Source organism: Mytilus edulis, chromosome 2 (genome assembly GCF_963676685.1).
Source record: "Mytilus edulis chromosome 2, xbMytEdul2.2, whole genome shotgun sequence".
In the NCBI taxonomy this organism is placed as follows: domain Eukaryota; kingdom Metazoa; phylum Mollusca; class Bivalvia; order Mytilida; family Mytilidae; genus Mytilus; species Mytilus edulis.
In genome coordinates this window covers 61,239,575-61,255,528 of record NC_092345.1, presented here as the reverse complement: position 1 = coordinate 61,255,528, position 15,954 = coordinate 61,239,575, and the positions used below count along the sequence as shown (strand labels likewise).

Here is a 15,954-nt window from a genome sequence, read left to right as displayed (position 1 = left end):
AGGTATGCGACACAAGCTCTGATCTTTTTTTTTATTATTGTTTAGTTGTATGTACCGAAGTATTTTGTTCCTACTGTATTAGGGCCCTAAGTAAAATTAGTGAACAATAATTGAGTATTCTCTTTGCATAAAGACAATTATTATTATTATCATTTATTTAATTCAGCACAAAACCGGGAAGAGAGAACCTCGTCATTCCCCAGTTTCTCAGCCCCATACAAAAAAGTTTATATTTTCCTTACATTGACCTAATATTGTATATATGCTATAATTATTATTTGTAATTTCATATTTGTTTTTGTAGGTATTGTCAAGTCTGCATTTGAGCGGTCGAAAACCTGAACATGTCAAAATGACACCAGGAGCATGAAACACAAATATATTTGGAATAAAATTATTGTATAAAAAGATTACTTTTATTAGTTGAAGCAAATCCCTGTCATTTCCTAAAAATACTGTTCTCAAAACGTGTAAATCCTTGGATACACTCTTCACACGGGCATTAAGGAATAAACTCAGATTTTAGCAATTTTGTTGGAATTGCTGGTTATTGCTGATCCTCAAATTTAGTAATTGCTTTTGGTCTTTCAACTCTTTTGTCTTGAGCGCAGTCATGAATCTTATGTGGACGAAACTTACGTCTGAAGTATTCAATTAAAGACCTAGTATCTTTGATGATTGTTTTTATATATTAAAATATGTAGTCCTTTAATAGATGAAACATCATCCGTAGAAAGAGACACTTATAGACTGTCTTAACAATGGATTGGATGTATGGAATATCTGTTACACAGAGCTATGACGATGGATATGTCCAAGTTGTATTATTCACAGTCCCTTCCTCTTTGCCTCAATTGTTTATCTTTGGTAATCTCTTTTGACATCATCAGAATAAGATCTTTTAAGGTTCGGAAACATTGAGTTGGCACACGATGGATTGATAATTGAGGTTATAATGTTTTAAATATTTCAATGAAAAGAAATATCCTGTAATCAACTGCATGTTTTTGGTTTCATGTACTGTAAACATGTTTATGAGGACTTGTACCTCTTTTAATCAAGGACAAGCACAATCAGAATATACATGTGTTAAAGTATCAATCAAAAAAATTACGAACAGCAGCATAATGAAAGAAAGAATTTACTGAGTGATTTAGAAAAAATCAATGAAAAATTATGCAAAGAAGAAAATATTGATTATATATCAACGAAATGTTAATAATTTCTAAATGAAAACATTTTAACTAAATACCCAATCAAACCAGTTGACGAAAAATTGGAGTTGAAATAAAATAGTTTAACTCATATCATCTGAAAAAAATGGAAAAATAAAATGACAGATAATACTACGACCAGATATGGATACAAGGGTGATGTACTTCATTAAGTACATCTACGTGATAGAAGCTAAAAAAGAAAACATACTGAAATTTGGCTTGTTTGAAATTGTTTGTCTTCATTAGTTTGTCAGTGGATGTAAATTATTATAACAAAAGTAACGAACTCAAATTCAATAAGGGGAAATTAATAAAAAAAAATGACAAAAAAACGTTTTTAACCAACGGAAGCAATTAAAAAAAGAACTGTAAAATTTCTGACTTGGTCCAGGTATTTTCCAACGAAAATTTATAGCTAGTTAAAACTCTCTCTGTGTGACTGTTGTTTATTGTTTCGTTATATTGATAATACGCAACCCATACAAACATAATAGATATAACGTTTTATTAAACCATTTCAATAACAGAAACACAAGGTGTGTGTATGTTATAGAGGCATAAAACCTAGTGATAAATACTCGTCATAATTATATTTCGGGTATATTCACAAACATTCTGTGAATACACAGTCCTCTACCGGTTAAAATTCAATGTAATGGAACAAACTTCTGACTTGATCCATAACTTATCATGGTGTAAACTACATAAAAGTATCAAGTCAAAATCTTCAAGAATGACGAAAACAAAAATGTTGAAAACAGATTATTTAAGTGAATTTGCTATGTCCAAAAACCATAACTCTGCACAAAATCATCAGACCAGAACAAAAAAAAAAAAATCAAACTTGATCTGTAACTGTATACTGATTACCAAATCAATATCTTCAAGAAAATCCAACATACCTATTATTAAATTCTTCAAACAATTTACAAAAGACGAGGAAAAAACCCAAAATGCCATTTTGTCTTTTAAATAAATAATAAAATGAGTTAAGTACGAAGACAAAAAGTCTGGAAAACTGATTTGCCGCAATGACAGATGGACGGAGTGCAAACCTAAAGTCCCCTTCGACTTCGTAAAAGATTAAATAACAAAAATGGGTCAAATGTCGAAATTACGGGTTATTAGATCACCTGGACAACTACAGAAAATTCGGGGATGATCACTTACATTCTCGGGTGATACGCAAAATCCGGGTCAGTTGATAGGTGTACGACAAAGCAACCAACAACGGTGTGGTGATATGACTAAATACTACACGAAAGTCCTTTAGGATGAAAACATTTTTTTCTACATCCGGGTCCGTGCGCTTCGCAGAGTCGAAAAGTAACAAATATAGCAGTACCATAGTTCATCTTAAGGCCTATTCTGACCATTTGAAGGTCCCTACTATGACTGTATTGGTTACCTCCACTTCACACAAATAAAGGTAGAACATTGTGTTTGAAAAGGACCTTCTCTTAAATCAGTTGTGTTGCCATACTCGGTCTGTCTCAATCTGTGATGCATGTGTACACAGTTTTAACAGTAACAAATGGTGGATATTTGAGTTGCTCATCCATATATGTCAATGTAACAGAACTATAAACTGTCATACAAGCAGGAGGTTAAGTTAAGTTAGCTATAAAACAAGGTTTGCTGGAACCACCATTTTTTTCTTCAGAAAATCTCAAAACTTATAATGTGTGTGCAGAGATAACTGTTGGATATGAATAACTAAAGGATTAAATTGCAGTAAAGTATTTTGATACTGATTTTTTATATTTGTGAGTCCATACTAACTTAAATTTGGGGTTACTTTTCTTTTCTCTTCTTATTATTCTGGTTAGTTTTTTATTATACAGCTTGGCTTAGACTCCTAAAATGCCTTGTGTTTGGCAATGAAGAAGCAAACAATTATAGTCTAATACATTTGGTTTTCCAAAGATGAAGATAACAGAAATGTATCCATAGGACACAGATGACCCACTCCCACTATCATTTTCTATGATCAGTGGACGTAATTGTGGTAAAAACTGTAATTTGGCAGTAAAATAAGAAAGATCATATCATAGGGAACAAGTGTACTAAGTTTCAAGTTGATGGGACTTCAACTTCATCAAAAACTACCTTGACAAAAAACTTTAACCTGAAGCAAGGACAGATGGACAACGCATGGACAGCTAAACAAATCTGTGCTGCACAGACCAAAAAACATAGTGCCACTAGGTGGGCCATAAAAATTTGCTATCTTCTGCACTTCAGGCAAAAATACCACCATGAAATCACTAAGGCAGAAAGAAACAAGATAAAACTTATGTAATAATGATTTACTGTAACAACCATATTGTCTATAGCACAATCTTACTAATGCATGTTTGTTATTACATGAAAATGTGATATAAAAATGTTCAAATGACAGAGATCTTAAATGCTGCAAATTAAAATCAAAATTGCATAGCTCCTTTTAAATGAACAAAAACAATCTCCATTAAAATATATTTTTTTGTCAAAAAATATTAGAAAATATTCATGAACTGTTAACAAAGTGGATATACATAAAATTTGTAAACATTGATATGTATAACTTACAACCATACTGTACACGTCTTTTGGATATCGTTCTCATTATATTTCTGAGGTCTACAGTAAAAACACTTGAACATTTTCCATATATATATATACAGGCCATATCAATAATATTTTTTTCAAGAACTTCTTTCTTTAAATCATAACTGCTCAGGTGTAACAGTTAGATGCAGGTGAATTGTATGCCAGTTCTCTTTGAGAAATACTAAAACTATCAAGTTTGTTTTAGTAGCTTTGGATAAAAGGTAAATTTTAAATTTTCTTTTTTTCCAAAGGGAACTTTTCTTTCAGTTGAACTATACACAATGTGGATAGAGATAAGTCATCAGACTGAGAAAAAAAGAGTCATTATTTTGTTCCTGCTCTTTTTAATACACTATGTATACATGGTATGAAATTTATTGCTCTAATGTTTACCCTTCTAAATGTACAAGTAAAATGTATTATGGCACAATAAAAATGATTCAATTTGATTGAAATTTTAAAAAGAAAATTGAAATTAAGATTGCAAGGGCAGAATTATGCTCATTCGTGTAGTTAAAAAAGAAATCATAGCTTACATGCATAGTCTGAGACTTATTCACTCTCGTTTTAAATCAATTCTGTATAGAGAACTGTGATATTTCCATAGGAAACACAATTGACATGATTGAAAAATCTTTCTAAACATTAAGCTTTCTTATTGACATTTTTACAGTTTACAAAAATCTGTAAACTATACTTTTTCTGCATTTGTCACCTGGTAAGATAAACCAATAACAGAAGAGTGAACAAATTGATAACTAACAATTAAGGTGTGGAACATTGTCTGGTCCAAAATTAACAGGAGCCTATTTATAGTCATAGAACTACACAAGAAGCATTAATGTCTATGGTCTATCAATATCTAAAGAGCTACACATAGAATTATTAATTGAGTTTTGAACTAAGTATGGCACTCTTTGAACACACCTTAAAAAATTAAACTGAGTATCTGTTAACAAAATACATGTATTGTATGCAAGATATAAAAATAAAGAGTATTTTGTATTTCTAGGTATAAAAAGCATTATACAATGAGTTTTTTTTAATATTTAGCCTCAAATAAAACTAAAATAATAACATAATGAGTATCCTTCTTAATCATTTGAGATTCTTGATACAACAACTAACATTATGAGACTTCCTAAAAGATTGCATTAAAAAATTCATAAAAATTAAAAAATTACATGTATGGGAAATATCAAACTTTTCATAAATCTTTAACTGTCTTAAAATGAGTCAATGTGTGATTGCAATTTCTTGTTAAGAGATTCTGTAATTTTAAAACTTTCTACTAATTTGTTAAAAAAAAACAAGTTGAGAGTGTCTTATCAATCAAATCATTGGGTTTATTTTACAAAGTCACAATTTGTAAGTATTAAAAAGATTATTAACTACCATGAATATAAGTATTAAGATGGCAGGAATGCAAAGATTTTTATCTGATTCATATCCTGTTCTGGTTCTGTAGTGAGAAGCATGTTCAGTAGCGGTATACTAATATGTTAAGCAACAGATCAGACTTTGAGCAAACATACTGAATAAGGACAAACTTATACAAGCAATCATCCAGAACTGCCAGAAAACAACAAGCTGAAATACTGCTTAAACATCTTTTGATGTGATAAATAACTTGTACATACTGTAATTTCTGAAATTATTGCAAGGTTTTCATTCATGCGAAAAATGTGACTTGATGATTATTCCTATAATTAGAACTCATTCTTATTTCTGATACAGATTTTCTTAAAATTGTAATATTAATCTCCCTTTTTTGTCAACTCCTTAAAAAATTGCAAAAAAAAAAAATATTAAAAAATAAATATACTTAAGAATGTCTGAATCTTCAGCAGCTTGAATGACACATTATGATCTGAAGCATGCATCTAGGTACCAATTAAGATTGATGTTAACTTTGATGCTAGTTTCCTGGGTAAAAAATTACTGTTTGACAGTCAACTTCACTTGAGCTTTCTGGTTTTTTTCTCTAATATAAAAATAGACTGTCACATGACCACTATATGATCTATGACCATTTCATTCTAACAAATCACATCTAAAACCTACACTTGTCTGAAAGGGTTTTTCTATCAAAATATTAACTGTTGACACAGAGAAAAAATTTCTAAAATGCAAGTATTGAAATTAAAATGGTAATACTTTAATATGTCAACTATGCAAAACATTCATATTATAAATTGTAATTTGGATGGAGAGTTGTCTTATTGGCACTCATACCACATCTTCTTATACCTATATAAGTCAATGAATCATAACTTGAAGTGCATGGCCAAATAATCTCACTGGTAATACAATATACTAAGGCAAATACAACTGCAAACCAAATATCATTGAGTTATAATTAGTGGTTCATCTCAAACTGACTTACCAGTAATCACAAACTTCAACGTGGAAACTAACCAAATGTTTCAAAGTCAAAAGACCATGACTGAGGAAGCAGATCCATATAATATCCATGGATTTGAGATTTGTTAATGCTAATATAACTGTGCACCAAATATCATATAACTCATAATAAAAGGATTCCTTTAAAGTTGCTAACTATTGTAAAGTTCTGAAGTCACTAAACCATGGTTGAGGGGACAAGGACATATACATATATTCTCCATTAAAAGGTAAACTAATTGGATCAAATACAGTGGTCATGTGACAATTAAAATAAATGCTAGTGTTGTTTGGACAATATTACCTACAGTGATCATATATACACACAAAATATCTGTACAAATGAATATTATCTATAGATGTAAGTGATATGGTATTAATTATATAATGTATATATTTTCAAATGTTTTAACCTGTTGCCTTATTCAGAAAAGTAAATCCAGAAAATCACGATAGATGTATTCTATAATGTTATGAAGCCATGATACACCATTTTTTGGAAATTAAGATATGAAATATTTGATATTATACAGGATAAATGTTTACAATTCAAGGAGGAATAACTAAGTTAAATGTGCTATATTATAGCCAGCATTTATATTTCCATTTATGTCTAAAATAAATAAATTCAGTCCAAACAATGTCATTATTCCTTTTTTTGCATTACTTCAATTATCTACATAAACTGGATAACTATATGTTTGATTCACCACAGAAAACTTTGAGCCCCTAACGAAAAAGTATCTGAACTTATTTTTCTGAACTGCAACAATAAACATCTAAAAAAACATATGATAAAAAATCTGTATGTAAAAAGTTTCTAGTAAAAATCTATTTTAAAAATAATAGCACTTTTCTTATGTTATGTACAAAATATATGCTAAAAGCTAATTCTCATTAAAATATATTCAAGGTGTCATAGTTGCATAGTCGTACAGCACCAGTTAACATGATAAAAAACGCACCAAAAACTCCATTATACATGCATGTAATTCATAACAATTAGAGAGCAAAATGTCAGCTCTTTTTCATTGGAAGCACTAACAGAACAAATACTTTCACTTATGTCTTAACAAAAACTAGGATGATTAATGTCTACTATATATCATTAACATAACTAACCAATAACAAATCCAAATCATCATTGGTATACCAACAATAAGGTTCTATTGTATACAAAAGTATTCTCTCCATTCAATCAGTAAACATCAAACTTGAAACTAATACAATATTCCATAAAATATATTTCAATGTTGTTTTCTCCTCGTAAGAACACCTTAGAACAATTTAAGTGCTCCTATAAATTTTACATAAAAATCATCCTCTTCAATATAAATCTTCTTTCTGAGCAAATGGTGATATATTCTTCTAACAATTAAATGTATTGTGTATTTTCTAACAACAATTAGTAACTTCACATATCATGCAAATGAATTCTGAATATAAAAAAACACATAATCAATGTCTCATATTTAAATACTTATTTTCCTGAGCTAACTGAGTCAACACTGAGCTCATATCATTAACAACCATATTATTTGACATCATAGAGTATCGTGAAGATTGAGACTCGGAACGATTTCCTGAAGGAGGTATAAAGGTATTTGTACAAGTATGCTCTGACACTGAACTCATATTGTCTAACAAATTCTCTGATGATATAGAATTAATATTTTCCATAAAATCTTCGATGGGTTGAGCTGCTGCATCTTCAGGGTCTGTTGAGCTGGTCACCTTGTTACATCCAGGCGACATTTCCATTGGATTACTGGAATACTGTTGGTTGTTAGCCATTCGTTGATTCATATTTTGTTGGTTCCACATCGCCTGTTGATTAGGATCGTTTTGATTGTACATATTTGTTGGATAAATCATGTTACCATGGTTTCCACCTTGATTGACATTCTGAGTCATTTTTTGTTGGCTGAAATTTCCTTGCATTTGTTGATACATTTCTTGATTGTTATAATTGTTTTGATTGGGTCGTATCATATTATTACAATTCTTCTGATTGGGTAACATCTCGTTATGCTGTGGCATCATCATCTGATTACGATTCGCTGCTTTCCCCCTGGCAGGAATCTGTGATGTGCTAATATGAGGTACTTGTACTTGGGGGCTCTGTGATTCTCGTTTATTAACAGGGGGTTGAGGGGGTAACATTAAGCCAGATTGCATCTGGTTCACAATAGTTTCATTATTAATATGACCTTGCATTTGCATATTATTCATGACTTGCCCTCCAGGCATTTGCATATTATTCATATTTCCACCACCATTCATTTGTGGATTCATATTTTGTCCTCCTTGCATTTGCATATTTGAATTTTGTCCTTGCATTTGCATATTTGGATTTTGTCCTTGCATTTGCATATTCATGTTATTCATATTCTGATAATTACCCATTTGATTTGGCATCATATTTTGATTACCAGCTGACATTGCCATGCGTCTCATGTTCATACGCTGTTGGGATTTAGGCATGCTAGGCGGCTGTGGCGATCTCTCCTGATTAAACTGAGAATTATTTCCACTTCCCTGCATCATCTGCCACTGATTAACTCCCAACTGCTGTCCATTGCCGAAATTCCTGTTGCCATCTTGTGGCATCTGCATATTCCCTTGCATGTTGCCACCATTCGATCTATATTGCATATTTCCCATATTCATCATTTGCATATTATTCATTGGTCCATTTTGCATTGGTTTATTTGATGGTGGATGAGGAATCATATTAGATGATGGTGGTGGCATCATATTATTCGATGAGTTTTGTGGCACCATATTGATGGATGAGTTTGATGGAATAGAGCCAGGTGATTGAGGAGGCATTGAATTAGGCATAGAATTTTGACCTTGAGACATATTTTGCATGTTGTAACCTTGACTTTGATCCCACATTGGATTCATTTGCATACCTCCATTTTGCACTGTATTGTTTTGAATCTGTCCTTGAGAATTATTCATATATATAGGATGATTATTCATATTTTGGTTTCCATAATAACCCACAGGCATTTGCATATTACTTCCATCAGCCATCGGCATTTGTTGATTTGAGCATTTCATAGAGTCCTGACCAGGCTCACAATGGATTTCATTTTCCTGTAATGCTTCCATTTCCTGGAAACTACTAGGTATTCCGTGATTATAACACTCATTTAGAAATCTTTGCATGTCGTCAGGAATGATCATGTCTTCATTGTCAGCCATTAATTGTTCTTCAAGTGCTGCCTCATGGTCTGCATCAGTTCGCCCAGGAGAGTCATATTCATCATTTTCATTCAGACTATAATCAGTAGCTATACTACTCCGTGATGAATGAAAGGTGTTATTTGATCCTGTTTTATTCATCAAACTTTTCATTGACTGTGGTACAGGCAGAGGTTTCATCATGTTCAAACTATGAAATCTTTGTAATTTTTTCAAAGCACTAAAATTTGGATCCACTGTTCTAACAGGGTCACTAGCTCTCCTAATTTCACGGCCAGGTATCTCATGAGGTAGCGGTGTTCGACAAGGTGTACTAGTCCTTGCTCCATCCATGTCATGTCTCGCAGACAAAAATCGTGCTACTCTTTCTTGAGCATACTTACTAGCAGGAGTTCTCATAGTCATTGGTTGAGACGTAACAACAAGATTAGGGTGACTACCAAGCTGTGCTTTTGAAAGCTGAGCCGCAATATCACTCATGTTACTGGTTTCACTGGACCGTCTGCTGTTGATCTGAACAGCTGGTCCATGAATAGGAATATTTCCTGTAATGTCATACTCATATGGAGAGTTTGTTATACTGAGACGGTTATTAGAAACCTGTGAGACATCACTAGATCGTCGACTTGAATAATGACTGCTGAGAGGAAATGGACTAGCATCAGATCTCATGCTACTCAAATAAGAACTAATAGTACTTGTATTACTGTCCCGACGATTACCATTGACAGGAAGTAGTTTATTGATTGGTAATAACTCATTTCGATCTGAAAGTAAAATAGAAATAAGGTATATTTTTCTCTCACACACATAAACTAAATTTCTTCAGTTGGTAAAAAGGGCATCCCTGTCATGTATTGAGCAAGATATAAGTACCTACTACATATTAGTTGTTGTATTTACTTCTCATTGTTGGCATGCCATTTTTTTGTGATCTTTTCATCTGTCAATGAACATAAGGCTGATTTGGACTTTTAAACATCTTGCTTTGTCAGATTTTCTCATTATATGTTGGTTTTCAAGATATTTTTGCATTTCCCAAAATGTTCTTTTTTAGCCATGGTGGCCATGTTGGTTGGCAGGCTGGATCATCAGATATTTTGTAAAACAAGCAATACAAAAAAGCTTGACACACTTAAGCATTCTAAACACTTTTTCCCCATTAATAACCCTGTTGAACTTTAGAGTTTCAGAGTTCCTATGCATGGAGAAGTTGGATGTATTTTCTGTAAAGTGATTGTGCATTTTATGAAGTGCAGAACATCATTTTATTTTAGTTTATAGTATCTCAGGGTGCAGCTTTATACGGCCACAGAGTTCGAACCCTGAACAGTGGGGTGAAGTATGAACACAACATTCAAGCTTGACACAGCTCTGAATTTGGATTGTGATTAAATATTTGACACAACATAGTTTTCTGACACAGAATGAATGTGGTCTAAGAACTTTAACTTAAAAACTTAAAAATTTTAAATTGGACATTTACCTATTATGGTCCAATATCCAAAATCTAAATACATGGTTAGATTCAGCATATTTCAAAGAACCCCATATATTTAATTTTTGTTGAAATCAAACAAAGTTTAATTTTGGACCCCGATTTGGACCAACTTGAAAACTGGGCCTATAATCAAAAATCTAAATACATGTTTAGATTCAGCACATCAAAGAACCCCAAGGATTCAATTTTTGTTGATATTAAACAAGGTTTAATTTTGGACCACGATTTGGACGAACTAGAAAACTGGTCCCATAAGCAAAAATCTCAATACATGTTTAGATTCAGCATATCAAAGAACCCCAAGAATTCAATTTTTTTTAAATCAAACGTAGTTTAATTTTGGACCCTTTGGACCTTAATGTCGACCAATTTGAAAACGGGACCAAAAATTAAGAATCTACATACACAGTTAGATTCGGCATATCACCTATTATTAAATTTTTGAAGAAATCAAACAAAGTTTAATTTTGGACCCTTTGGGCCCTAATTCCTAAACTGTTGGGACCAAAACTCCCAAAATCAATCCCAAACCTTCCTTTTATGGTCATAAACCTTGTGTTTAAATTTTATAGATTTCTATTCACTTATACTAAAGTTATGGTGCGAAAACCAAGAAAAATGCTTACTTGGGCCCCTTTTTGTCGCCTCATTCCTATACTGTTGGGACCTAAACTCCCAAAATCAATCCAAACCTTCCTTTTGTGTTCATAAACCTTGTGTTTAAATTTCATAGATTTCTATTTACTTAAACTAAAGTTATAGTGCGAAAACCAATGTGTCTTTAGACGACGACAACGTAATACCAATATATGACCGCAAAATTTTTTTGCTGTCGTATAAAAACCCTTAAGTTCGAAAACAACTCTCAGCTACCAAATAACAATACAATGAGGACATTTCTAATGGAATCTTGATTATTACAGTTTTTATTTGTTCGGTACCCAAAAGTGTGGTCACGAGGGGAAAAAATGTAATCAATCGACAGTCTAAAACATCAAAACTATCATTCAGAGATGAAAATCATGCACATAACCCAACCATAGCTTTTTCTAGTTAAATGATGTAGATAAACTTTTACAAATAATAAAAGTCAAAATTTGCAAACATGATTATTTTGAAAACAGAACTACAAACCCTCCAACTTTGGTTAGCAAGGCAGAAGCACTTAAATGTTTTACTAGAAATATAAAAAGTAATTGAGACATAACATCATCAGCTCAAAATTTGTAAAAAATCAAATTACAAATGCTTTTCAAAGAAATAGTTGATTTAAAACTATTTTTATTTTTTTGCGGTCATAAAACTTTAAGAGCATGATTTTTGTACTCAGACTCACAAATCAACCAATCAAAATACTGAATTTTGTGTTATAAGCACAAATTTTGTACTCAGAGTACCAGGGAAGTTTTTTGACGGAGAGACTGTATTTACACTTACTTTTAAGATCCGTAATACTTTTATGCTGTGGTCTTTTCTGTAGACTTTTTAAATCAGTCAGGTCAGTCATTTGGTTAACTATTTAAAAAAAAAATAAAGATATTTTAGTGCAATACTATACATACAATACTGGTATTAAGATGAAAAAAGATCTATGTTGTTGAATAACAAATTAAGAGAAAAAAAAAATTAGGACAATCACACTTGATTATACTTCTATTCTCATGTTCCATCTGTAGTTCATGTTTTACAATGTCTAGTTTTCCACTTTTTAGTTGCTTCAAAAGTGTCCTCTACTAAGTTATCTTTTCAGAATTAGATAAAATTCCTAATTGCAAACATTAATTATGTTCTCTTCTGCTCTGATCCAAGTATACAATTTCCTCTGATCTTTCAAATTCTTTGTAGGAAACATAAAATACATTTAAACAAGTCATGTGTATTAATATATTTATCCAAATCATGTGTGTGTGTAACACATGGCTGTCCAACCTTAAAGAAAGGAGTAGGTTCAGTAAGACCCATTTTTGGCCCCAAAATATAACAGTTTTACAAAATTGTTAGAATGTAAACTTTTACCTATTTATTGGAAAGTAGAATACTTCTGTTACATACATATGGGCTGTTTTTGACAATACAATGCATATTTATTAAGTACTAGCATCATTTTGTCATGCTAAATTACTGAAATCTTCATAATTTTTGTATTTGAGCTAATTTTTAGACGGTTTCCGTCTTAAATGGATGTGGTTTTCATGTTCATCTTAATACTTAAATGTAAGTTGTATTTGATGATAATACATAACATATATAAAGATTGAGGATGAACACAGATGCAGCTACTTTCATTTTTGACAAAAACCATCTGAAAAGTGACATCTTATGGCATATTTAATAGATTTATAACATTTAAGCTTGAATATGAGCGTCTTAATGACTAAATCAGTTCAAATCTTTCACATAAATTAATATTATCTTTAAAGTAGATACTTAAGTGTTTAAAAAGTGTCCAAAATCTTTTATCAGATGAACCTGAAATTTGGGGCCAAAATCAGCCCTTACTGGACCTACTCCTTTAATAAATGTTTCTTTCTTTGCATTTCAGTCTGTTTTGAATTTCTTATCCCAGCGTCTTCTTTACCTTAACTCAATTTAATGGTACTTTTAATCTCTTTCAAAATATGAACTATTTTTCCTGTCTGTTGTAACAGGATTTGTTCCAAAAATGCAAAATATTGACATTGATTCCAAAGAATATAAAATATTGACATTGATTCCAAAGAATATAAAATATTGACATTGATTCCAAAGAATATAAAATATTGACATTGATTCCAAAGAATATAAAATATTGACATTGATTCCAAAGAATATAAAATATTGACATTGATTCCAAAGAATATAAAATATTGACATTGATTCCAAAGAATATAAAATATTGACATTGATTCCAAAGAATATAAAATATTGACATTGATTCCAAAGAATATAAAATATTGACATTGATTCCAAAGAATATAAAATATATATAAGTGCAATTTCAAATTAAATGAATTTTTTTTTTTATTTTTAGTTTTGCTGAAGTTTGACTATATTGTAGCAATTTTTTGATGTGGTGAATACAAAATAGACTTACTATTTTCCTGGCTTGTGATGGTAGGCAGTTGACTTTTGCCTGACAATCTGTTTTTAGTTTGCATTGAAAGTTGTGAATTTAATCTATTAGTTCTGGTTATTAATGATGACCCACTGCCTGGAACCTAGAAAGAAAATTTATTTATTTAGTAATGTTCACAAAATATAATTAAACAACAAATATTTTTTGTAAGTGTGTTTCAAACCTGACATATTTTTAAAGCTTGCCTCCCTTATCCATTGCTCACTTAATTCAATTTCTTAATTTTTTAGTTACAACTTGATTTAATGTGCCTGTCCCAAATCAGGAGTCATTAACTTAGTTGTTGTCCTGTGTTGGTATTTAATTGTCATTTCAGACCTTTTTTATAGTTTGCTATGCAGTTTAAGATTTGCTCATTGTTGCAGGATGTTTGTTAACCTATTGTTGCTTACTTCCATGTCATTTAGTCTCTGGTGGAGAGTTGTCTCATTGGCCGTCATACCATTTATTTTTTTATATATCAATGAAATAAAAACGATATTAAATCAAGAATTTTACATTATCTGTTACTGAATACTGTCAATTCAGAATTTATTGCCTGCATTTATTATTGCGATTATTTCATTTAAGACTAAAATGCGATTTTAATTTTTGTGATATTGAGAAAAATCCTCTTAATTTGATATAACTAGATATCATTGAGATGGGAGCCATCTCTGTGGGCCCCGCTGTGAATAATGTGCATTAAAAAATTGTATCTTTACCATAGGACATGGGTTTGTCAACTGAAATCAAAGTTTTTGACCTTGACCTTTGACCTAGGAAGTTATAAATAAATTATGACACACCCTTTGGTGTTGGTTTATAAACATGTCAAGTATAAACTTTGAAATCATAACGGTTCTCAAGATATAGAGCGGACACGATCTTCACCACAGGACACAGGGTTGTCAATTGAAACCAAAGTTTTTGACCTTGAACTTTGCCCTAGGCAGTCGTTCATAAATTATGACACACCCTCTGGTGTTGGTTCATATACATGTCAAGTATAAACTTTGAAATCATAACGGTTCTCAAGATATAAAGCGGACACGCTCTTCACCACAGGACATGGGGTTGTCAACTGAAACCAAAGTTTTTGACCTTGAACTTTGCCCTAGGCAGTCGTTTATAAATTATGACACACCCTCTGGTGTTGGTTCATAAACATGTCAAGTATAAACTTTGAAATCATAACGGTTCTCAAGATATAGAGCGGACACGATCTTCACCACAGGACACAGGGTTGTCAATTGAAACCAAAGTTTTTGACCTTGAACTTTGCCCTAGGCAGTCGTTCATAAATTATGACACACCCTCTGGTGTTGGTTCATATACATGTCAAGTATAAACTTTGAAATCATAACGGTTCTCAAGATATAAAGCGGACACGCTCTTCACCACAGGACATGGGGTTGTCAACTGAAACCAAAGTTTTTGACCTTGAACTTTGCCCTAGGCAGTCGTTTATAAATTATGACACACCCTCTGGTGTTGGTTCATATACATGTCAAGTATAAACTTTGAAATCATAACGGTTCTCAAGATATAGAGCGGACACGATCTTCACCACAGGACACAGGGTTGTCAACTGAAACCAAAGTTTTTTTACCTTGACCTTTGACCTAGGAAGTTGTACATACATCATGACACGCCCTCTGGTGGTGGTTAATAAACATGTAAAGTATAAAGTATGAAATCATAATGGTTCTCTAGATATGGAGCGGACACAAAGTGTTACGGACGGACGGACGGACGGACAGACAGACGGACGGACGGACGGACGGACAGACTGATCACTATAGGGCGACCCGCCTTTGGCGAGGCCCTAATAATTTCACTATGCAAGTTTAAATTATTTTGATTATTTTTTTTATTATAACCCTGTTGCATTTTTCACGACAATATAATCATTGCAATTATTTCGAATTGTA

General features: G+C 31.9%; 1 protein-coding gene across 1 annotated transcript in view; it reads right to left on the bottom strand.

The window, feature by feature from the left end:
- Positions 1-3,511: 3,511 nt before the first annotated feature.
- The window catches only part of LOC139512586 (zinc finger protein GLI4-like), a 95,468-nt gene continuing 83,025 nt past the window's right edge, over positions 3,512-15,954 (bottom strand). The window contains exons 19-22 of the mRNA XM_071300309.1: positions 14,000-14,123; positions 12,364-12,441; positions 5,672-10,192; positions 3,512-5,537 (exon numbers count right to left, since the gene is read on the bottom strand). Of these exons, the coding sequence (XP_071156410.1) occupies positions 7,671-10,192; positions 12,364-12,441; positions 14,000-14,123 (2,724 nt within the window). The 3' untranslated portion in view covers positions 3,512-5,537; positions 5,672-7,670. The remainder of the gene's footprint in view (positions 5,538-5,671; positions 10,193-12,363; positions 12,442-13,999; positions 14,124-15,954) is intronic.